This window comes from Eublepharis macularius, chromosome 18, assembly GCF_028583425.1.
Source record: "Eublepharis macularius isolate TG4126 chromosome 18, MPM_Emac_v1.0, whole genome shotgun sequence".
NCBI lineage: Eukaryota > Metazoa > Chordata > Lepidosauria > Squamata > Eublepharidae > Eublepharis > Eublepharis macularius.
The window spans coordinates 24461922-24486892 of record NC_072807.1 but is presented as its reverse complement, the minus strand read 5'-3'; the positions used below and the strand labels follow the sequence as shown (position 1 = coordinate 24486892).

The window sequence follows — 24971 nt, the reverse complement described above, 5'->3', positions numbered from 1 at the left end:
GTCCTCCATTTTAGCCTCACAACAACTGTGCGGTGCCTTGTGAGCTACCCTGTCAGGCGGGTTAGGCTGAGAGGATGCGACTGGCCCAAGGCCACCCATGGCAGAGGCGGGATTCAAACCCATTTGCTGGGATGCTCTTACCACTGCACCACACTGCCTCCCATACTGAAAGTTCATACTGAAATAAAGGCGGTTAGTCTTGCAAGGGCTTGAGTTTGATTTTGCAGGCGGGTCGACGAAGCGTGAGGGTCGCGCTGAGACACATTTCTATAGACAAACAGGAGTGAGGGCGTGAGGGGAGCATCCGCCAAAGCAGCGCGGCCTGACTGGAGCCGCGGCCATTTCCTTCAGGATTTCGGCCGGGAGCTGCGCCCTTCTCCCGCCTCGCCCGCCGCCTGAGGGGCTTTCCCGTAGCCCCCCGGGCCCCGGCCCGCCCTCCTGGCTCGGAGTCCGCCGGCCGGGCGGAGGGAAGGGCCGAGGCGGGGCCGTCGCTCGACGCCATTGCTCAGCGCCGGCCTGCCTGCTCGGGCCTGGCCTAGCCCGGCCCCTCCAGTCCCGCCCTGCCGAAGCGGGCTTGTTATTGTGGCGCCGAGGCTCGCAGAGGAGGAGGTAAGAGACCCGTCGAAGCGCCGCCCGCCTGCCGTTACCCGGCCCGGTGTGCCTCTGAGCATGTGCAGAGGCCTTTCCCGGGGGACGGCCCGAAATGCTCTCCTTGCTGGGGGGCTCGGGGAGAGGGCAAGGAGAGAGCGACGAGGGGAGATGCCTGCTCCGATGTGCATGGAGTGGGGTGGCCAGCTCCAAGTTGGGAAATTCCTGGAGATCTGGGGGGTGAAACCTGGAGAAAGTGGAGTTTGGGGAGGGAAACGTCCTTGGCATGGCATAATTCCATAGAATCCACCTCCCAAAATAGCCATTTTCTCCTGGTGAACTGATCTCTGTGGCCTGGAGACCAGTTGTAATTCCGGGAGATCTCCAGCCACTACCTGGAGGCTGGCCACCCTAGCATGGAGGCAGACGCTTTGTTTCCTGAGGCTTTTTAAAAATGTTCTCTGCCATTAACCAATTCTCTTTAGGAAGTAGATCAAGATGGGTAGCCGTGTTTATTTATAGCAGTGGAAAAGAGCAAGGGCAAAATTAGTGGTGGGGTATGAGCTTTTGTGAGCCACAGCTCACTTCTACCACAACTTTTGTTAGTCTTATAGCTGCTGCTGGACTCTTGCTTTTTTCTGTTGCTTCATTCAAACTAACACCTCTACCCATCTGTGTGTGTGTGTGTCTGTGTGTGTGTGTGTGTGTGAGAGAGAGAGAGAGAGAGATTTCCATAAACAGTGCCATAGGGTAAATAAACACAATTTTTCAAAGACATAGCATTAGTAAGAATCCAATACAGAGTTGAAGAAATGCTGAAACAGAACATAAGCAATTCTAGGGCTGACATTAGACCACATGAAGCACAAGTAGGAGCACATATTTAAGTAGTAGGTAAGGCAACATAGTAGATCGATATCAATAAATCTCTTTAAATATATAAAGATATATAATATACGTCTTTATATCTGGATAGATCGACAAATATCTATAGCTTTCTTTAGATATATAATACACAGTTTTATAGACAGATAAAGCTAGAAATCGGAGAGATTATGCTTTCATGTTTGAAGGCAGATATGGTACCCATGATAACCAAAGGAGACAGATTTGGAATGACTGTTCTCCCTTCATATGGTACCTCAAAGTTAGAAACAACATGCATCTCTTTAGATATATATAAAAATATATACATATCTTGTATCCAGGGCTTTTTTTCAGGGGGAACGCGGGGGAATGGAGTTCCAGCACCGCTTGAAAATACTCGGCAATAGTGCTTGAAAATAATATGATTTTAAAGAATCCCGTGTGTTTCTTCCTCATTTCCCTCTTGAGAGTTCTGCCACCTCTTTTCCCAGAAAAAAACCCCTGCTCGTATCTGTATATCTTTTTTTATCTCTTTATCTGACTCGGTTTCCATACTGCTATGAGCCGCCTGGATTGACTCCTGCTACAGCAGTGGCATAAAAAGCGCATGCAAGCAATATATTGCCATCAGTGCAGAAGGAGGTGATCTGGGTGGCAGTATAGAAACTGACAGTGCAATCCTAAAACAAGCTAGGCCAGTCTAAGCCTAAATTAAATCAATGGGCTTAGACTGGAGTAACTCTTCTTAGGATTGCGCTCTGAGTCAGGTAAAGATAATGGACGAGGGATAATGGTAGCTAAACCAATACTCTCGGGGGGTTTTAAAAAAATCATTTAGCCAAGACCTGACCCAGCTCCAGTTTAATACGAAATAATCAAAACCAACATTATAAAAATGATAATGGACAACACAGATAAGGCTGTGCCATAACAAAATGGTTCATAAAGATACTTTGGTAAAGATTTAGGGAATGTGTACAGCTCATACTGTCAGTTACGTTAAGCTCCTGTTGTATAAACTGTTTTGCATTGTTTTCACATTTCATGTTAATCCTTTTGTTTTGCTTCAGTTCTGTGTATTTCTGGTTGGTTTCAGATTTCAGAAATACAACTCCTATTGGATTGTCTGTTGAATGTGATTGTTTTGACTTTTTCTGGGTAATCTCCCTGGAGTCCTAGTGAGAAATGTGCACTATAAAATATTATAAATAAATAAATGATAAAGTAGACCGGAATCTAGATCAACAGAAGAGCAAGCTAGACAAATGTGTAATAAAGATGATATGCTACAGAAGAAGTAGAAAAAGCGTACCAGGACCAAATAAAATAAAAAGGTGGGAAGATGTCAGGGCTAATATTAAATACCTTAAAGCCAAAAGAGGAAGGACTAGATGAACTTCTGGAGGAAGAGTATTTCATAAATGGGGTGCCACTGCTGAAAAAGCCCCATACATTCTTGCCCTTGGCCTCCTTTCTGGGGATTGGGTCACAGCGAGCTAGGTGTGGGATGAGGAACTTAATTGGTGGGTAGAATAATAGGAGAAAAGGCAGTTCTTCAGATAGGCTGTGCTTTCCAAAAAGTTTAGGGTTTTTGAAGTAAGCACTAGCACTTGGAATAGGGACTGGAAACAAATAGAATAGCTTATGCAGGGTTCATACTTTTGCAAGTATCATCTTTTGTGGTGTTGGAAAGAAATGGGGGAAACATTTCTTGGTATGGAGATAAACGTTACAGCAAAAGTTTAGCCAGAGTGGCATATCCAGAATTTAACCCACAGCTATTTTTAAAAGTATTCTAATGCTGTCCTTTCCCCTCTTCTCTCTCCTCTGCACAGTTTGCGAGCCACACACGCAAGTTTTCTTCCTTGTGCTAGATATCCGCACTCATCCTGGTGTTTCTGATTGCGGAGATTTTGTGATTTCTGACAATAGCGGATGCGGAGTGCCTTGTGAAGTTTCCTGATCTGCTCATGCCACCCCTAAAAATACAGAGCAGGTGTCTGTCTTGCTTTGGCAGCTCTGCTTCTGGAACCGAATTGCCAGTATTCCCTATTTTAGAGACAGTGTTGTCTGCTCTAGTTTCATCCTCTTGTGGTGTGGCTGGCAGAGTGATGGCACCTCTGCTTGGCTTACCTCTGTCCTGACTCTTCCGTTGTGACTGAACATGGGCCGTAAGGCTGAGTCCCAGCCATCAATGGAGGAGACCCCCGTCAGGGTGGCTGTTCGCATTCGACCCCTCCTGCCTAAGGAACGGTTGCATGGGCACCAGACTTGCCTGCGAGGAGACCCAGAGACTAAGGAAGTGACCCTCGGGCACAACCGTCATTTTCACTTTGACACCATCTTCATCGAATCCGCCAGCCAGGAGTCTGTGTATGCCGTGTGCGTGCAACCACTGGTGGAGGCCTTCTTTGAAGGCTTCAACGCTACCGTGTTTGCCTATGGCCAGACAGGGTCTGGCAAGACCTACACCATTGGAGAAGCAACTGTCTGTAAGTGCCATCTTCCTGTGCTGCATTAATCTCCTCTGAATTTTCCCTTATTCTTCTCCACAAAGTGTGCATATCAGTCTGATTAATAGAACCATAGCATGTACATCTTTGCTGGTTTGGAACCTCTGAAGCATCCCAAACCATTTTAATACCAAACTCTTGTGTGCTTGGTCCAACTCTTAAGGATCTTCTTCAGGAAGTATTTACCATGCATATTCAGAAAAAACAACAACTTTTAAGTCTTCATAAATTTAATTTACTTTTTTTTTTGCTGCTTTTATTGCACTGTTAAGGTGCCCTTGACAGCACAGCAACGTCTGAAAGGCCGGTCAGTGTTCTTAAGGCCTGAGATTCTCTCATGCCGTACATTGGGAGTGTGAAAACATTTGTCTTGAGAAGTACTTTACTAAATCTAAAAGAGAAAATCTTTCATAGTTTTTTTTAAAAAATGCATCTCCTTTTTTTATTGGAATAAATTGGGGGGAAAAAGTCCTCAGAGTGGGGAACACCCCCTCCCATTCCCCCCTCCCCTTGCCCTCACATCTCTAGGCCTGAAACGAATGACTTTTCTAGCCTTTCAGATTTGGCGATGTTATTTTTTCCAAGTGAGAATGATCATATTAACAGTGCAGTTTTATGCAGTTACAGCACTCTAAGCCGGTTGTTTTTGATCTCATGCACTGTATGCCTGATCTGTACCAAGGAAGACTCTGCAGAGGAAGGGACTGGCAAACTACCTCTGCACCTCACTTGCTTTGAAAGCCGCTTGCTGTGGTCGCCATAAGTTGGTTGTGACTTGATGGCACATACACCTGTACATCGGGTCTGTATGGTGGCAAATATAAGGAGGTATAACAAAAGCCTTTTTGTTTCAGTCTTACAAGCTATACGTGGGCTACTGCTTTCTGTGGATTTCTTTTCAAGAGGCGATTGCAGTCTTTAACTAGAGTATTTTTCAGATTTATGCTTTGCTTGACAGAGCTGAGAGCTCTGCTGCACAGTGTGGCAGCACTGTGGTAGAAATGACTAAATCCCCCAAATACTCTTGCTTTACATTGTACCATCATTGCTGGATGTAGATGGGATCGTTTCAGTATCTTTGTGAGGGGCTGTGGCTCAGTGGCAGAGCATCTGCTTAGCTTGCACACGGTCCCAGGTTCATTCTCCAGCATCTCTATGTAGAAGGACCAGGTAGTGGGTGAGACCCTGGAGAGCCGCTACCAGTCTAACTAGACAATACTGACCTTGATGGTCTGGTTCGGTATAAGGCAGCTTCATGTGTTGATGCTGCATGTGTACGCGTGCACACACCACCGCCAATTGTGTTTGTTTCTCTTTCCCAGCTTCTATCAATGAAGATGAGCAGGGCATAATTCCCAGAGCCATGGCTGAAGCCTTCAAACTCATGGATGAGAATGACTTGTTGGATTACACGGTCCGTATTTCTTACCTGGAAGTCTATAAGGAGGAATTCCGGGACCTCCTGCAAGTGGAGACAGCGAGCAAAGACATCCAGATCCGGGAAGATGACAAGGGCAACATTGGTACAAGTCAACAGCCTGCTGTTCCTCTCGCTCTCCCCATAGCCCCTTTAGGACTGGTTGGGTTTTAGGTACAAGCTGCTCTGCAATAAGGTTTGCCGTTCCTTTCTCGTTGCAGTGTTGTACGGGGTAAAGGAGACTGAAGTGGAGGGCCTGGATGAGGTCTTGAGTCTGCTGGAAATGGGCAACATGGCGAAGCACACTGGAGCCACCCACCTCAACAGGAAGTCCAGCCGCTCGCACACTGTCTTCACTGTGACGATGGAGCAGCGCCGGAATGCTGGTCGCCTCACGCGCCTCACCCTTCAAGACAAGGCCTCGATTCCGGCCTCCGGCCAAGTTCTTACCTCCAAATTTCACTTTGTTGACTTGGCTGGCTCTGAGAGGGTGGTGAAGACTGGGAGCACAGGGGAGAGACTGAAGGAGAGCATCCAGATCAACAGCAGCCTGCTGGCGCTGGGCAATGTCATCAGTGCCTTGGGGGACCCCCGCCGGAAAGGCAGTCACATTCCCTACCGGGATTCCAAAATCACCAGGTATGTAGACCCTGGCTCAGTGGCCTCTTTTACCCATATGGGGCTGCACTGGTGTCACACTTCTGTATACCTTTGTGAGCAATGTCTTTAAGTCTTGATGGCCTTCTTTGGTAGTCTCTTAAATTTCTGACTTGGATTTACCAGCTTGTTATCTCTGCTGATTTCATTCTGAAGAAGGCTCAGAAATTAGGACATTCTGGGTAAAAAAAAATCCAAATTGCTTTTGGGTCGATTAGGTCTCTTAGTCCTATCCTGTGTGTAAATTTGAGAATGCTAAAATGTAAAAAAAAAACCCAGATGGGTCGGACTCATTGCTCGATCTTGATGTTTCTCCTTTAGCAAAATCCTTGCCCACTCAGTGGCAATGAAAAATCTGGCTTTTTGTTTTATGTGGGTTGGATTCTTGGAGAACGGAACTCTCTTTTGCAGAATGACGATGGAGATGAGCTTGGCCTTGGCTGCTGTGAGCATGGAGGTTTTAACAGCAATAAGCTATAGTGTGGGACTGTTTGGAAGACAAAGAATTCATTCATTCTTTGATTCACTGATGTCTTGTCCTGCCAACATGGCCCCTCAGAGCCCTCATGATAAGGGGGCTGACGGACATACAACTAGTTTGAAACTGGTTTAAAAACCCTGGTTTGCAATACTCTGGATGACGTTAACTGTGATTAAGGATGGTGCTAGAGTGTGATTAATGATTAAGTCCAGTGTTGCCTAGAGTTAATGTGGGCCCCCCAAAGAGTCATTTGTCTCCTCTACATTCTTAAAAACACACAGCATTTTTTATTGGAACAGACAGGGCTTTTTTTCAGCTGGAACGCGGTGGAACGGAGTTCTGGAACTTCTTGAAAATGGTCACATGGTTGGTGGCCCCGCTCCCTGATCTCCAGACAGAGGGGAGTTTTGATTGCCCTCTGCGCTGCTGGACCATTTTCGCCGAGGGTGATTTAAACTTTTAAAAACTCCCTCCTTGTTTCAGCTGACCCAAAGTGACGTCATTGGCCCTGGGAGCATGCGTGCACTTTGCGCGTGCACATGTGGTACCAGGGGCACCACCTCCCGCCAAGAGTTGCCCCCTGTGCTGGCAACCCACTGAGTTCCACCACCTCTTTTCCCAGAAAAAAAGCCCTGGGAACAGAGATACTGTTTTCACTTAGTGGTTCCTTGCCCTAGCTCCCAGAATGATCGAGATCCTTGGAATTTTGTACCCATGGCTCCCCCCTCCCAGCAGCCATGGTTAAGGCAGGAAAGAATGAGGCCAGTAGGATCTGGAGGGGGAGGGAGGCTGATTGGAAGCAGCACTTGATCCTGAGACTGGCTCCCAGTCTCTTAAGGATAAATCAGGATGAATTTGGGTACAGTTGTCTTGGGAGCTGCATTTTCCTTACCGGAGCAGAAAACCAAACTTTTTACTGTCTGCTTGGCTCAGTACATTGCTGCCAAGCTGGAGGTTTTCTGTATTTGCTCTGTCTCTGGAATCGGGGAATGCACATAAGAAGAACCAGCATTAATGCAAGCGCTTGGGTTGTCAGATTTATTACTATTTGGGACACTTGCTGAACTTCAGATGCTGTAGATGAACTGTGCTGGTATAGATGAGTGGGGTAGGAATTGACTGTCATGAAGGCCAACCAATATCCAGGAGAGTTTGAGCCTAATCAGTTCTTTGGCAGAGAAAATAAGTATTAAAATGTTAATGTCACAGTTTTTAAAAAGAAAAAAAAAACCTTTGGGAGCAAAGAGAACTTAATATGGGTATAGGCATTTTCATTTATAGTATCTGATTTTTTCCCCTGAAGGGAAGATAGTAAGGATCAAAAAGAGAAAGCTGTCGCACATTTATTATTTCTGTGTTTTATTTGCCTTATATCTCACTTTTCTCCCCAGTGGGGACCGAAGGTAGCTTACATCATTCTCCTCTCCTCCATTTTACCCTCACAACAACCCTGTGAGGTAGGTTAGGCTGAGAGTATGTGCTCGGCCCAAGGTCACCCAGCAAGCTTCTCTGGCAGACTGGGGATTCAAACCTGGTTCTCCCAGATCCTATTCTGACACTTTGACCACTACAACACGTTTTGCTTGTCAAATTTTGTCATAAATATGCGGGGAAATCACATTTGGTTCTCTTCCTTGACTGTTCAGTGATTTTATTGAATATTATATTTTTGCATTTTTAACCGTTGTGATTGCTGTGAACCGCTTTGCGATCTTAACTGAAGAGAAGCGGTATAAAAATCGAATGAATAAATAAAGTAAAAGCAGTAGAATCACATCCAGGTTTCTTTCTCTGTTCACTCCTCGAGGATCCTGAAAGACTCCCTAGGTGGGAACGCTCAGACTGTGATGATTGCCTGTGTCAGCCCCTCCTCCTCTGACTTTGATGAGAGCTTGACCACCCTGAACTATGCCAGCCGCGCTCAGAACATCAAGAACAGGGCGGTGGTGAACTGCCGCAAGGAGGCGGAGCAGGTGGCAGAACTGCAGCTGCAGATAAAGAGCCTGCAGAGGGCACTGGAGCAGCGGCACCGCTCGGAGACCCGCATCATCAACCGTTCGGACCCAGCCCCCAAGCGGCACTCACAGGATCGCACCTCTCGCTTGCTTGCGGAGTGTGCCCACTATAGGACGTGCACCGATGCTGCCTACCGGCTCTTGACAGAGCTGCAGGAAGAAGGCAACTTGACTGTGGATCAGATCCTCCACGTGAAGGAGTGGCTGTGTGCTGTGGAGAGTGAGAGGAGTGAGTTGAGCTCAGCCTCTGGCTTAGACAGCGGCATCGAGAGCACTTCGGCTGAAGATCAGAACCACAAGGAGCAAATCTCCAAATCTTCCAGCACTCAGGTACTAAGAAAGAACTGCTTGGTTGGTCATTTCAGGGTGTGCACGTGTGCCACATGCACCGCAAGAATGTTACCAGAAACTAAAACTATCCTGCAAATTTTATCCATCGGCTGTATGTCTGATCAGTGCTTTTTTTTTACACAGTCTGTTATCCTAAGATAACATCCCCTTTCCTGTCTTCAGTCTGACATTGCCATTCTGGGGATAGCTAATGCCCAGTCCTTGGCAGTGCCATTTTTAAAAGGGGGATCTTGGTTAGCTGGACTAGGAAAAGCTCCTGTTTGTGATCCTGGAGGGCTGCTGCTTGTCCGAGTAGACCAGAAGCTCAGGAGTCACTTGTACCTCTTGGACATACCACCTGTGGCTCTTCTAAGCATTGTTCCTCACTGTGGCACTTGCTCCATGTTTCAGGAAAGTTGGCAAGGCCCTTGCCTGTTGGGGCTTGTGGTTCCCACCTTGAAAGAGCCCATTGCCTGAGGAACAGGTAAGCTATGAGCCTCCCTGAGGTGCAGCCTTATGCAAGAGATGGAAGTAAATGTGGCTGTTTGGTAATGGCAAATGGGGCTCTCCACGAGCCATGGAGTGGGCACCACTGGAGTAGACCATATTGAGGTAGGTGGGCCAGTACCTGTCTCTGTAAGGCAGTTTCATATTGGGGGAGACGGCACATTCGTTGTGGATGCAAAGGAACCCAGGATCAATCCTTGGCATCTGTTGTTAGGAGGGTGGAAAAGACTGGGCTGTTCGTGTGAATAAACCAGTACCAAAAAGGAATGGAAAGAAAAATGGGAATCCCGGCAAGATTAGGGATTCTTGACTCAAGTACTCCCCTCCTCCTCTTGCCTTAAAGGGATAAGCTCATCAGGTTAACAAATGGGAATAATCCTATCTCTGGTACACAGAGATACTGCTTTAATTCTGACCTTTCACCAAACCATAGTTAAGGAACCTGAATTGCGTTTTAGCGTGATGTCTGAATGAGCAAGATCCAGTTTGTGATGGGCTGGCAGACCACAGACAGAAATCTTGGCTTGAAGTGAAGCACACTGTGATATCCGAATTGACAGATTATAGTCCCAATGGTTGTTTCACCTCCAGTGTTTACTGTGGGCATAGATGGAATATTAAAGAAGGCAAAGAATTGGCCTCTGCATTTAGAAGTGCAATTCAGTTTTAATTGATTAACAAGGTGCCCTGGGAATGAACTGAGCCTTGTCAATGAAGGCGTGGAGCTGTAGCTACGTGGGATTTCTAGTCCTGTGTAGGGCCAAGAGGCCAAGTCAGGGCCCTGGGACAGTGTCCTGCATGAGTAATATTGATACCTTACTCTAAGGGAACCATTGCAGCCCCATTTGCGGAATCCATGAAGCTAATCCTGAAAGCAAGGATGGGCTTGCTCTGCTAGTTTGAAGAAGCAATGAGGAACCGTACCCCTTTCTTTGTCAGTCAGCTGAGCAAAAAAACAGCAAGTGTCTGCACCGTTTAACAAAATGTGTGTCCTGTGTCTAATTAGAATCGGTCGGCCATTGTCTTCCTTCTATTGGTCTTTGTTTCCTGCAAGATTAAAGATCCCATTAGCCTGCAGTAATTTCTCCCCACAAAGGAGAATATTCAGTGTAACGGCAGTGTTTCTGCAGACACTAATTGTGTATTTCCCAAAGTGTCAGGGACTGCGATGGTCCAAAGATCAGGAATCACATTGTGAAGTGAGGCGATGCATTTTGGGGACCAACTAATTCTGAAAAGGCTGGAAGAGGGAGCCATTGACATATGAGATAGGATTGGATCCAATCGAAGCTTTCCTTTGGTAGAGTGGTAGAGTGGAATTTTCCTGCCTTCCTCTTCCCACTCTTCCCACTGCAGCCCACTGACTGCTCCTGGGGAACAGCCCAAATGCTGCTCCTGGGGAACAGGGGCCCCAGAGGAATGGCATGAGGGAGTTCTGAAGCAAGAACGGGAATCAGTGGAAATGTCCAGTTTAGTCTGGATCTAACCCATAATTCACTGATTCTGTTTAATACAAAGCAACACAGAAGTTTAAGGTTATGGGAGGGGGCATGTTTATTTTTTGTAAGTTACCTGTAAAGACTTGGAAATTGTGAAGCTTTGTACATTTTAAAGATGGGGCAGGGTGTTGATATGCAGAGAAAAGATGGTGCTTCTTTATTTGGGCACCACAGTGTGACCTAACTGGGTCATGTATGCAAGCAGCCACTCTGCTGTAATTTCTGGGGAAGTTGCCTGCCACCAACAAAGCAGAGTCAGAGCTCACTCTCAACGGGGCCCAGGTTGAATGTGAAACTGCGCTTTGGGGCATCTTGCAGTGCCACATCCATGGTGCATCAGACAAAGAGAGCTGTGGTTTTTGAAAGCTTATGCTACAGTAAAGTTGGTTAGTCTTAAAGGTGCCACTGGACTCTTAACTATTTTGCTACTACAGACTAACATGGCTAACTACTCCGGATCAACATCCATGGTTGTGGTTGCTCTGCCTCATCGTTGTTCAGAAAGGGTATTCTGAAAGTGGTGTGAGAGTGCGGCCCATACTCTGTTTTCGGTTCAGCAGGAGACCCACACGACGGGACCTGAGAAAGAAAAAGAAGAGACTCTGGCGAGGCTGGAGAGACAAGTGGAGAGGTTAGAAGAGGAGAATCGGGATTTCCTGGCTGCCCTCGAGGATGCCATGGAGCAATACAAGCTGCAGGTATCACTGCATGAAGAGAGAGTTGTCTGTTGTTGAATTCGAACCCATGGGTAGCCTTTCCACAGGGACCGATGGCATGACTCCATAAAAGGTAGCTTGATGTGTTTCTTTTAATGTGTTCTCCTTGCCCCCCAGAGTGACAAGTTACAGGAGCAAGAAGACCTCATCTCCAAACTACACAAGTGCCTGCCGATGGAGGTGCCAAACTCGGAAGTACCTGAATTGCTGCAAGACGTCTACCTGGTTCAGCTTGGCCAGAGGCCTCACACAGCCCCTGTGGGCACTGCCCACTCGCCCCGCTGGCCCAAGTTTGGCCTTACCAACCACAACAAGGTTTGCTGGGTTATTCTGTGTCAATGATGTATGAGTTTTGTTTCCTGTTGAGGTCGTTTTCTAGGGCTGGCCTTGAGTCTCTCCTGCTCTGCTGCTTCCCTAAAGTTTAAGTAAATGGATCTTAAAAAAGAATTCAGAGAGGAGACCTGAACTAAGGCGATGGGAGGGTTTTTTCCGAGCCCATTGGTTTGATCCTTGTCCTGGTTCTGTTAGAGCAACTTTTGGTTTAAAATTGAGCGTACAGACTCTATGCACCTAGAAACGAGTGTCTGGGTGTCAAACCTCACACAATACATGTAGGGTCTTGTGTACATTTGCACTACAAAATAATCCAGCATACCAGAATAATCCATATTCTGCAGCAAGGAAAAATAAATTTTGCAGTTTGCCAATTTAGGAAATGCCTAAGACTTCAGTCATTTTGCATAAATTAATCTGCTTCTGATGGGAAGGAGCTCTGCAGAGAACATGAAGCCCCTTCCCCAAATACTTGCAATATATTATCCATCTCTCTGACTTCTGTGATTTTAACCAGGTGTCACCCACACACTTTCAAGCATATCTGTGCAGACTTAAAGGTTAGAAACTTGCTTTTTAAAATCAAAGCTGAATTCTGCAGCCAGTACTGCATTCTGTGGCTTTTCTGTGTTTCCATAGAGCAGCAATATATATACATCCCTGAATGGGATGGGGAAAAGATGTCTGTTCAAAGGAAAGTAGCAAGGAACTCTTTGGCTCTAAACAGTTGTAAGGACATTGAGGGCCAGATTCTCTTTGTTTCCTTGTGGGGGCTTCTTTTACGAACAAATGCCTAAGCAAAAGTTAAACTCTTCTTCACTCTAAAACTGAGCCTAGACAGTTTGTATTCTTAAGGTATCATTTCACACAAAAAGGCACAGTGCAGTTCACATTTGGTTGAGGAGCAGTCTGAAGATCCTTGGTTGCTTTGGTGAAAGAGAGAACAGTGTTTGTGAAAGTTGCATTTCCTGGTAAGAAGATTATGGAGAATGACGGTGGAAGTAAGTTATTTATCTGGGGAATGAGTTCCTCTGCCAGGCTTGCTCAGGAATATTGCTAGTAATGGAATTCAGACAGAAATGATCACAGTGCACTGACCCAGGGCAAAGAGGATTTAACAAAGAAGAACCAAACGACATCCTTGGGGAAATCTAACGTCAGGGTTTGAGTAATTTCTAGGCTCAGGCAAAATTGTTGGGCATTTTCAACTTAGCATCCCCATTCTTTCCCCCTCTCCAAACAGCTCTCCGGTCCCCCAGCTTTCAGTGGAAAGGGCTTGTTGGGGTACCATCAAGGTTGCCCTCGAGGTTTGGATGGTGACAACGTGATCCTGACACAGGAAGCTGACAAGCCTTCAGAGGGGCCGGGGGAGCCCTCCGAGGAGGAGGAAGAAGAGGAGGAAGAGAGAGGAGAGCATGAGCAAACACGGTCCCTTTACCAGCGCAGGTGAAACGCAAGTGCTAGCTTGTATGGTTTGCATGCATATATTCGGTCCCTGGTATCTCTGGCTGAAGGTGTCTTAGCGCTGAGTATTTCTGCTAGTTGAGATCACATGGTTACCGGGCTAGTGCGGTGACTCAGTATGATAGTGTTGTGTCACTGCATCTTCAGAGGGATGCCTCATCCCCTGGTCTTTCCTGTCAAAAGGCCTTAACTATCCACCAGCAGCGACTGGAATTGGAACATCTAGAACCAACAATAATAATAATAATAATATTTAATTTATATACCGCCCTTCAGGATGACTTAACACCCACTCAGAGCGGTTTACAAAGTATGTTATTATTATCCCCACAACAAAACACCCTGTGAAGTGGGTGGGGCTGAGAGCTCGAGAGAGCTGTGACTAGCCCAAGGTCACCCAGCTGGCTTCAAGTGAAGGAGCGAGGAATCAAACCTGGTTCTCCAGATTAGAGTCCCGCACTCTTAACCACTACACCAAGACAACATGTTCACTGTTTAGCTGTCTGGCATCTAAACCCAGAAGGCCTCCTTGATAATATGAAGAGCACAAAGCAGAAGAAGCAAGAGACCATGCTGTGAACATGTTGAAAAATAATCTAGGTGGAATGAGAGATAGCACCAACCTCGAACACAGATGCACCAATGGGGGAAAAATGGAATCTCAGCCCTGACACAGAGAAGACATATCTAAAGGCCTTTGTTTGTATTTCTTGTGTACTTTGGCTTAAGACAAAAGGGATATGGAATGCAAGGGAGGGGGGAACTGCTAGAGATGCCACTAGCCTTACTTCTGGCTGGATACACAAGTCAGTAGGTTCAGTCTTTGCTTCTCACCCCCACATTGGTTACACAGACCCTCTGGCTGTTTTTGTTGAAGAGACCAAAAACTTCTTTACTTGTTTCCCCTCCCCCAGTTTTTCAGTTCCCGGAAGTTGTCTTTTCTTTTGTGCCATTTATGTCTGATCCCTTTCTAAAAGTGAACAATTCTGTGCCAATTTTAGAAATGGGATCCACAGCTGGAGTAAAAAGAAGATTTCAAGCAAGGGGGGCAGAGACTGGGGCAAAAGCAAGCCAGTATCGATCCAGGAGGAACCTCCAGAGTTATCCAAAGGTAGACTTCTTTTCCTTCAACCCGGAGTGCCAGAGGAAAAGTCCCCACCAGTATTTTTGGAAGGGCTTTCGTGCCCTTCTCAAAATTCTACAGAACCAAAATAACAGTAATGTCTGCATGCAGGCTTGCAATGCAGTAGACACACAGAACAAAACTAGAAGCTCGATGGGAAAAGCACGTGGGAATGTGACTGAAGCTTCTGCTAGGAAACTCAAAAAAACCTCCTTTGGCATGTTCCACCCCCAGTGAATGGATGCAGGGTCGAGGCATGGAGTGCGGGGGGAACAGTTCCTTAGGCACCCCCACTTTACACACACCGGCCCCTTAATAAGTGAGTGACTAGTCAGAGGTGGGGGAATGGAGACTCTAAAGGACAGAGACCGTGATATATTTTCCCACTATTCCACAGAGACCATCTTTTCACTTCCCTCAATTCCCACGCTTTTCATACCCAAGTTCCATTGTTGCATCCATAAGAAGCATGAAGTAGCTTTGCCAGAGTGCTACAGTTCTTTAGAGGAGGGAGAGAGAGTGCGTGTGTGAGATTTACCATATAGATTGTGGCTGGCATACACTGTGGCCTAGGTAGGCCAAGATTCTTTATTCTGGGATTGCAAGGCATGTTTCCATATTTAAGAGGCGTGCTGTCACTATGGGCAGATCCTAAGTCCTGTGATACGCCTGCATCTACATCTGGATGACACACACATTCATCGGGAGCCTTCTGTTCCTTGCCCAGCTGAGTCCAGAACCTTGCACATCGGAATTGACCTTTTTTTTTGCAGTTGCAGCAGATGGCAGGAGACCAGAGCCAGTCAACGTCAGAGAAGGCTTTTCGGGTAAAGATTCAGAGTGGCGGCTGGTTCAAGCTCAGCAGAAGATCCGTGAGCTGGCCATCAACATCCGCATAAAAGAGGACTTGATCACGGAACTCATCAAGACAGGTGCAAAGCAATCTTATAATAATAATAATAACAATGCTCGATTTATACACTGCCCTTCAGGACAACTTAACACCCACTCAGAGCGGTTTACAAAGTGTGTTAATAATATCCTCACGACAATCACCCTGTGAGGTGAGGTGGGTGGGGCTGAGAGAGCTCTGAGAGAGCTGTAACTGACCCAAGGCCACCCAGCTGGCTTCAGGCGGAGGAGTGGGGAATCAAACCTGGTTCTCCAGATTAGAGTCCTGCCACTCTTAACCACTACACCCAACTAGCTCTTGGTAGAGACAGTATTGCTGCTGTCATGGGGATGCTTGGTTTTGTACCTGATTGAGTCATGCATGTGCCATGTTGCTGTAATGTATCAGAAGTCCTAATCCTGAGAGCTCTGTCCAAAAATGTCCTTGTGGCTGAGAGCCAGGATCTTTGGGAAATGTTTTCAACAACAATGTTCCGCTTCTGCTGATTTCCTAGCCTGGTTTAAGACGGCTGTGGAACTCCAAGTGATACTTCCTCTGCTGCCATTTCTGCTTCCTGCCCTTCTGTTCCCTATTCTCCAGGGCACAACCCTCTTTCCTGGCTTGCAGTTGTCTCTGATGCTTCTTGGTCATTCAAGGGCATAAACTTTAGCTGTGGCCCAATCCCCCTGAATGTCAGTGGCTAGCCTGGCCCTCGTGTAGTAAACTCCGGTAATCTCGCCCGTGGCAGGCAAGCATGCACAGATCATGAACAAGCAGTACTGCCAGAAGATCCACGAGCTGGAGCGGGAGACGGAGCAGGTGCGAGTGGAGCTGGGCGACAGCCAGAGGCAGCTGCAGGAACTGGAAGGCAGAGAGCCCCGGGACCCCGGAGAGAAGCGGAAGCTGCAGGAGTGCCGCAGCAAAGTGGCAGCTGCTCAGAGCAAGGCAAAGGTGAGCCCAGAGAGCGTCTCTAGCCTGGAGGCGCTGGGCTGGAGTCAGCCTCACAACCTCGTAATGCCGAATTTCTGGGAGAGGTGGGTTTCTGGGTGGCCTCTGTTTTGAGGAATCCTCATGCCCGGACCCTGTATATGTGCACTGTCTTTGCCTTGTAAAAAACTCTAGAGTGGACTGTGGCAGAGGCCCTGGTTCAGGGCTTGGCATGCAAAAGTTCCCAGGTTCAGTCCCCAGCATCTCCAGTGTCGTAGGTGATGGGAAAGACCTCCAGCTGAGACCCTGGAGAAGCGCTGCCAGTCAGAGTAGACAAGGATCAGGCTGACCAGGGATCAGGCAGAGCAGAAGGCAGCTTCACGTGTCTTCCCGGAACAGGTCCTGCAGCAGAAGAAGCAGGCGACGGAGAGGTTGGCGTCTCTCTCCACTCAAAGCGAGAAGCGGGTGCAGGAGCTGGAGAGGAATGTGCAGCTGATGCGGCAGCAGCAGGGGCAGCTCCAGAGGCGGCTGCGGGAAGAGGTGGAGCAGAAGCGGCGCCTGGAGACGGAGATGCACAGAGGGCAGCATCGGGTCAAGGTGGAATCAGCTGGGCAGAGAGTGGCTATGCGAGGCGGTGGGCCCTATGGGTGGGCAGGGCGGAATCAGTCGTCTCAAGCTGCAGACTAGTCTTTTCTTAAAGCAGTTAATTTTCTGGCTCTTAATTATTTAACTTTTTACAATACAGCAAGCTGTAACAGTGGATTACTATGGATGGGGAAAGGATTGGAGCTAGAGGGGAGAATTGAGTGAGAAAGTGCAAGGACACACCTTCAAAATTACTGCAGAAAAGTTGTGTGAGGCTTTCAGCATCAAATCACTAATGTGCAAATTATGGTAATTAACCTTAAAAAGCACCAGTTTCTTTAATTGTATTATTTACCATATCAGGTGATAGGAATTGAGCTAGGCCTGCCTTTGTGGGAGGGATACAGTCTTTGGGGTCGGATAGGTGCTAAGTTTCCATGGCCCTTGGCGTATTATAAAACTTTCTGCCTAGGAGTTGGAACTGAAACACGAACAGCACCAGAAGATCCTGCGCCTCAAGACGGAAGAAATCGCCGCGTTCCAGAGGAAGCGCCGGAGCGGCAGCAACGGCTCTGTGGTCAGTCTGGAGCAGCAGCAGGTAAAGGGCCGCAGGGGCGATCTTGCGGGGTGTCACCAGGTTCTGCAAAAGCAACTCCTTAAACTACAGCTGGACTCTCCTTATTGGGGAAAGATACGCTAACTGGTAGTGAAATTGATGATGCCTTTAACCATGTCCTACTAGCTGCGAGATCCTGTCTGTCTGTCTCTCCCTCTGGCTGTGATGGTAAATTGCTTTGCTGGGAGGTAGGGGGAAGAGATGCCATTGCAAAGCTAACAAGAGAAAAGGAGGCAACAGACGGTTTGAACAAAGCCCCTCCCTCCCAACACACACACTTCTTTTCCCTAGAAACTATATAAGAGAAAATCATCTTTAGGAACTATGTAGGGCATACAGGGGAAGGGAAGGCAGCATGGTATAGCCCAATCTTGTCAGATCTTGGAAACTAAGCAAGGTCAGTACTTGGATGGGAGGCCACCAAGGAAGACTGCAAAAGAAGGCACTGGCAAACAACCTCTGCTTCTCACTTGCCTTGAAAGTCCCTTGCTGGGGTCTGCCATGAGTCAGTTGTACACACAGAAGCAAGGAATAGCTGATACTCGCCTCCTCTTTCAGCTTTATGGGTCTCCTTTCCTTATTATTCCTATTATTCGCTTGTCCTTTCACTAATTCATTGATAATGGCTCCATCTTTAGGATGGCACATTTCCTTACCGTTTTGGGTTTGGGCTCCAGAGAGAGCTGATTCCTTGCTTTAATACTTCTCTTCCAGCCATTTCCTGAGAGAAGCTGTGGTTGGGATGCTATTCATTTTGTGGGGTGGTAGATAAAACTACCCTTTCACCTCTGACATTGAATTCCTCTGACAAGTTTACTGTCTGGCTGTTCCCTCAGAAAACCGAGGAGCAGAAAAAGTGGTTGGATTCAGAGATCGAGAAGGTTCTTGAGCAGCGCCGGGCCTTGGATGAGCTGGAAGATGAGCTGACAAAACGCGAAACCATTGTAGTGAAAAAGGAAACTCTTCTTCAGGAGAAGAACAGCCTGGAAAATAAGAGACTTCGTTCGAGCCAGGTCGGGGGAAGTGGTCGTCCAGCCACTTGTTTTATTTTTAGTGCCCGTGAAGCATAAACGTGAAATAATTTTTTTTTCAATAAATGCTTCATCAAAATTAAAAGAAACATTGCAGAGAACCATTTGTGTTCAAATGTGCTGAAGAGAGAATACTTCATACCAAGGCTTTTTTCCTGGGAGAAGAGGTGGTGGAACTCAAGACCACACAATGACGTCACTTTGGGTCAGCTGGAACAAGGGGGGAGTTTTTTAAAGTTTAAATCGCCCTCAGCGTAAATGGTCACATGGCTGGTGGCCCTGCCCCCTGATCTCCAGACAGAGGGGAGTTTAGATTGCCCTCCATGCCGCTCAGTGGTGCAGAGGGCAATCTAAACCCCACTCTGTCTGGAGATCAGGGGGCGGGGCCACCAGCCATGTGACCATTTTTAAGAGGTGCCGGAACTCAGTTCCACCATGTTCCCGCTGAAAAAAAGCCCTGCTTCATACTAGACATCATTGAAAGGGCACAATCCCGTTTCTCACCCCAGCCTACTGCAGAGGAGCCCAGTGCACATGAGAATCCCACATGTTCACTGAACGTGCAAGGGAGGAAGTGTGGGAGCAAACCCACTGGCCCTGCCCCCTGTAGGGGTGACCACATAATAATAACATAACATTCGATTTATATGCCGCCCTTCAGGACAACTTAATGCCCACTCAGAGCAGTTTACAAAGTATGTCATTACTGTCCCCACAACAACAAATACCCTATGAGGTGGGTGGGGCTGAGAGAGCTCCGAGAAGCTGTGACTGACCCAAGGTCACCCAGCTGGCTTCAGGCAGAGGAGTTGGGGATCAAACCCGGTTTTCCAGATTAGAGTCCTGTGCTCTTAACCACTACACCAAACATGGAGGAAGTGGCTACACAGACTTTCCCTCTCCAGGATCAATGATTTTCCAAAACCAGCATTGCTGACCACAGGGAGGAAAGATTCATGTGACCACTTCCTCCACGTGGACTCCACTGCGGATGACCAGGAAATCGCATGAAGGCAGCAGGCAGGGCCAGTATACTTTTTCCCATGCTTCTTCCCTGCACGTTCAGTGAACATGTGAGGCTGTCATATATAACTGGCTAGGATTGTGGGAATAAAACGTAACCTCGGCATGCTTCCTAGAGCTCCTGGAAAGGAGGGACAGAAATAAGATAAATAAGTATTCTGAAGTTCTCTAAATATTTTACAATACCAATTCTACTGGTTCCTTGGTTTTATGTAATCTTTCTCCTCTACGTTTACTCCTTTTAGTAGAATTTAAAGGAAACAAAAAATTAGAGCTGTTTTATTTTGGGCCAAAATTCCACCCAAAGAAGCCCCTACCGTTGAACAAAAGTGGTTGGAAGTGGAGACGAGTTTCCTAAGGGCAGCTTCCTTCTCTTTCCAGGCCTTGAATGATGACATCATGCGGGTGTCCAGCCGGCTGGAGTATCTGGAAAAGGAACTGACGCAGAAGAATGGACAGCTTTGCCACAGCAGTGGCCAAGACCAGCAGCAGATCCGGCAAGAAATCAACAACTTGCGCCAAGAGAAGGAGCAGTTGCTCAAACAACGGCTGGAGATAGACAGCAAGCTCCGGCAGGGCACTTTGCTGTCCCCCGAGGTAAGCTGGCTGCCACCTTTCCCTAGCAGGCATTGTTGGGATTGTTTGAAGTTAGAGGAGTCAGACTGTAGATCCTTTGCAGGCGAAGGAAGCCGAGGTCCCAGTAGCACCTTAAAGGCCAACAAGCTTTCCAGGGTATGAACTTTCGAGAGTCGAGGCTCCCTTTGTCAGATACAAGTGGGAATGTTGATCCCCGGGCCCTTATATCCTAGTCAGAAGTTGGGAGGGGTGTTACAAAGAAGGGAGTCAGGACGCAAAGCTGCTTAGCCAAGACATGGCTCGGTGGCTCTGGATGAATCCCAAATCAGCCTACAAAAGGGACTGCAAACCTCTTTCCGTAGCAGAGGTAGAAATTACTGCTTGCTAGAACAGCGTTGTCCTTGTCTCTTTTTAGGAGGAACGGGTTCTCTTCCAACTGGATGAGGCTATCGAGGCCCTGGATGCTGCTATCGAGTACAAAAACGAGTCCATCACTTGCCGGCAGCGTGTCCTGCGCTCCTCCGCCAGCCTTCTGTCCCAGTGCGAGATGAACCTTATGGCCAAGCTCAGCTATCTCTCTTCCTCCGAGACCCGGGCACTGCTTTGCAAGTATTTCGATAAGGTAAAACTTACCCAGGTCCAGTATAGGAAGTTGCTATCCAGTCTGTGTGTGATAGAGGCCTAGACTCTTAACCAGTTTTCTTTTTTTGCAAAAAATGAAGGTACTAGAGCCAATGTGGAGGGAGAGGGAGACAGATACCAGAGCATACTAGTTATAGCTCCTGTTCTTGGTGGAGCTCTGTTTCTTCCCCCACATCCCTTCTTGGCCGAGTTCATTTGGGAAGGGGCAGGGCTGAAGACTGTCTGGAAAACATTGCCTCAGAAGCAGGAGCTGGCTCTGCCCCGAATGCCTCATGCCTTCTGTTACTCAGCAGCCAGGGGAAAGGTTGCAAGCCCAGCTTCATGTTGCTGCTACAAGTCTGTCGTCCCCATCACTGAACTTAGCTCAGCTGGGAAACACTGTCTTAAACTTGGAAGCCCCTGCTTCCAAGGAAAGGTAGTGGGGAGAGGGAAATGGAAGAAAATGTTAAGCAGGAAAGAGTAGAATACAAGAGGAAAGAGGTTCAGATCTATGAAAACAAAAAGTGAGAAATAGTAAACTGGGGAAGACACCACCTTCTTGACATTCATGTACAGGATTTTTTAAATTATTATTATTGAGAAATAATTAACCTTGCCTGTGGCATGCCCATCCCCAGAGGCTCACATGGCACATACCATCTTCTCTGGCCAGGCCAGAATATTTATTTTCATCCAAGGTTTTAATTCAGGGGCTCTGTCTTCTTAAATGGTTTTCTTCCGCCTGCTTATATCCTGAAAACTGTTTCATAAGATTCCTTTTTAGGTTGATAAATGCTTTGTGCTGTTTTTATGCTCTGGCTGCTGGGTTTTTAAATAGCCTAACTTTAAACAATTTTGTTATGATGTATTGTCGAAGGCTTTCACGGCTGGAGAACGATGGTGGTTGTGGATTTTCCGGGCTCTATAGCCATGGTCTTGGCATTGTAGTTCCTGACGTTTCGCTAGCAGCTGTGACTGGCATCTTCAGAGGTGTAGCACCAAAACTCTTACAGGATGACTCAGCCCAACCCCACCTTCCTGAGTAGATATAAATTACCTGCCAACATCTTTTCCACACTGTGACACTGAGAGATCTGTCTTTTGGTGCTACACCTCTGAAGATGCCAGTCACAGCTGCTGGCGAAACGTCAGGAACTACAATGCCAAGACCACGGCTATACAGCCCGGAAAATCCACAACAACCAATTTTGTTATGTTTTAACTTTTTAAGCCACTTCAAGCAGGTTCGCTTGAGAGAAAGAATGAGTGTTCTAAATAGATTTTTTAAAAATACAAGCCCCATGTTACCATTCAGTTTTGGGGAGGGTGGGGGTTGACATCAAATTGCAGCTGACTTATGGCAATCCCGTAGGGTTTTCAACGCAAGAGATGGTTTGCCATTACCTGCCTCTGCATAGCAACCCCAGACTTCCATGGTGGTCTCCCATCCTAGTACTAACAAGGGCCAACCCTGCTTAGTTTCCAAGATCTGACAAGGGCCCAGGATATACTAGACCCAGGTTAACTATCTCACCGGCTGTTTGCAAGAACAGTTGTGCCTATTTAGGAGGCTGTGTTTTTCATAACTGATTCTGTGCTCAAGTTATAGAAGCTGGTTATGGTTTCTTGTCAGGAGAGCCCAGTTGATGAGAGTTGGTTTTTTCCCTTTTGGGGGGCGGTATTTTTGGTTCTGGCCAGGTGGTGACCCTCCGTGAGGACCAGCACAAGCAGCACATCGCCTTTTCAGAGCTAGAAATGCAACTGGAGGAGCAGAAGCAGCTGGCGTTCTGGCTGGACGTCGCTTTGGAGCGCCAGCGCTTGGAGATGGACCGCCAGCTGACCCTGCAGCAGAAGGAACATGAGCAGAGTATCCAGCTTCTGCTCCAGCAAAGCCGGGGTAAACGGAGAGCCTTTGCGACGACCGCTTAATCGCTCCGCTTTCTAAGGCCTAAACGCGTATTTGCATTTGTTTGCAATTCTGACAGAGCATATGGAAGAAGGGCAGGCAGCCAGCAGGCTCCAGTTCCAAGGAAGGATCCAAGCCCTGGAGAAGGAGTTGGCTCACTACATGTGGGTAAACCAGGAACTGAACCAGAAGCTGAGCACAAGCCACCCAGGAGGCCAAGGCAGAGGTAAAGGAGAGTTGTGGAAACAACAAAGTCTTTGTTTATTCCTGCAAACTACGATGCAGCTGTTCTGTATCACCAGCCGAATCTGTGCTCGTGTCCATGTTCGGCAGGCAAAGCAGGGTAGCTTCATCCAGTGGAAAGCTGCTCGGACTGTAAATGGTCCTACGGCTGGCCACTCTGTGGGGCTGTCCTTCCTGAAATCTGCTTGTTGGAAGAGATTTTTGTTACGAGGAGGTGGCTAGCCTTATTTTTTTAATAATAGAAAGAGCCTGTTCAGAACAATAGCAACAGAAGTGGGAGCGGCTGGAATTCTTCCACGCTGCTCTTAAGACCAGCTTTGGCTCTAACTCGTGTGTTACATGAGAGGGGCTTTCCAAGTCCAAACGCTACAAGCACACACCTCAGGTTCTAGTATTGGACTGGACCTTAGATCTGTTGAGGTGGTAACCCTATATTCGGGTAGTACTACTGCAGGTGTGGGGTCATATGCAACCCCATGCCCCCACCCTCCAAATCCTTGCATCTGGAAAACCAGCTGGGTAAAATCAAGATGAATGCCATGAATGACTTTTTAAAGTGGAGAAACATTTGATCACGTGATGCCCCATTTGCAGTGGTATGGCCCAAGCACAGAGCTGGGTTCTGTATGATTGCTGTTCTTCACAGAACTTCATTCACTGCCTGCTTCAATCTCAGTCCAGAATATCAATTTAGTTCCCTCGTAGCTGTAAAAGCTGCAGTGGCGGAGACTAGAAACACGCTTTCAGTTAAAATGAGATGAAAGCTGACAGTGTTTGGGAGTGTGTGAATTATTTGCTATTGAATGATGCCCCGTTCTCCACACTCAAGAGGTTGCAGCTGTGCAAATCCACAACAACCCTGGTTATTGGGAATTCAGCACAAGGTCAGGTGGTTTATATGCCATGAAATACATCCCTCTCTTCTCCTACAGGAACAGAAAGAAACATGGCCAGGGACAGACCTGCTTCACTTAGGATACAAGACAGCTTCAGCATTAACAGTGTGCTGGAACAACCAGTGGAGGAGAAGCCCAGGGACTTGGTGCGTGCACCCTTACCACCCACGTGGAGACGCTCTTCGCAGTCCTGTGCCAACATACTAATCCCAGAAGACCTTCACCAGAAGGATGCTGAGTTCCAGCTCCGAGCTAGCCAGGCGAAGGAATTATCCCCTCCCCTGAGCCTGGCCCCTGTACTGAAACCTCGCAAGGAACTGTACAGGGGGGCCCTGAATGTTGTTCCTGGACTGTGTTGCCCAGCAATCATAGATGTCAGGAAAAATCCACTCTAGGCAGTATATTCTAGCAGCTGCTTTAGGTCAGAAGTTTGGGCATGGGCTAGGGCCTGTCTTTAGAAGAACCCACACTTGGGCAAGTCTGAGCTGGCTTGATACTAACATATGGTGGAATATTTTCCTCTCGTTCGAAACTTAGTGCAACTCATGTAAGAGGCTTAATGTTTTGGTACTCCTGGCTTTTGAGGCATAGAGGAGGTAAAAGCATTCTTGTGCCTTCTCTTCTACAAGGGGAGCCTTGTTTCCAATTCTGAAAACTCCCTACAGGAAAGACCACTACCTCTGGCACAAAACCATCATTTAAGGAGATGGAAGACAGTCACAGATACTTGCTGTGTGAAGTGATGCTGGAGGAACATGTGTACATTAACTTTTTTATACTGTAGCATTTTAATAAACAAGCACAACCTTTTGTAAGCTATTGTGTGGTGGGTCATTTAAGGCAACAGTAATGAAGCCATGCAGAACCCCAGCTGGGCAATAGGTGCCCTCTTGTGCATCCATGGCCCCTTCTGCTTCAGAAAGCAACCACCATCTGAAAGAAGTATTGTCACTAGCCAGGATAAAATTGCATCCAGTCGTCCCGGGGTTCTAGACCAGCCAGCCAGCCATCTCTGTAGTTGAGCTGACTCATGTGGCAGCAAACATTTAACTAATGTGCAAGGAAGCTGTCACATTTCGGATGGTCTCTTGGTTCCCTAACATTTCAGTACCGTCACAAGTTTGTTATCAAATTTATTTTACAAA

The 24971-nt window shown here is 47.3% G+C and overlaps 1 protein-coding gene across 3 annotated transcripts; it reads left to right on the top strand.

Annotated features, from left to right (window-relative positions):
- Positions 1-550: 550 nt before the first annotated feature.
- On the top strand, positions 551-24636 carry KIF7 (kinesin family member 7). Of its 3 annotated transcripts, none has more exons than XM_055002673.1 (19): positions 551-609; positions 3291-3947; positions 5291-5491; positions 5607-6024; positions 8331-8868; positions 11435-11572; positions 11708-11905; positions 13167-13369; positions 14389-14498; positions 15284-15442; positions 16151-16353; positions 16729-16926; positions 17387-17512; positions 18367-18543; positions 19966-20181; positions 20576-20782; positions 22480-22678; positions 22767-22913; positions 23863-24636. In XM_055002673.1, exons 2-19 carry the CDS (start codon positions 3620-3622, stop codon positions 24219-24221), a joined length of 4125 nt encoding a protein of 1374 aa, XP_054858648.1. In that variant the 5' UTR covers positions 551-609; positions 3291-3619; the 3' UTR covers positions 24222-24636. The 3 variants fall into 3 exon arrangements, 2 of the variants coding, with proteins under 2 accessions (XP_054858648.1, XP_054858647.1); XM_055002672.1 differs by having other exon boundaries at positions 11432-11572; XR_008598552.1 differs by lacking the exon at positions 22480-22678 and having other exon boundaries at positions 11432-11572; positions 23863-23963.
- Positions 24637-24971: the final 335 nt, after the last annotated feature.

What these genes read in the sequence shown, in the direction of transcription:
- KIF7 (XM_055002672.1), top strand. Translation starts at nt 3,620, where the DNA reads ATGGGCCGTAAGGCTGAGTCCCAGCCATCAATGGAGGAGACCCCCGTC. An exon ending in CCAAATCTTCCAGCACTCAG is followed by an intron (nt 8,869 to 11,431) that starts GTACTAAGAAAG and finishes TTTTCGGTTCAG; the next exon opens with CAGGAGACCCACACGACGGG. An exon ending in GCACTTTGCTGTCCCCCGAG is followed by an intron (nt 20,182 to 20,575) that starts GTAAGCTGGCTG and finishes GTCTCTTTTTAG; the next exon opens with GAGGAACGGGTTCTCTTCCA.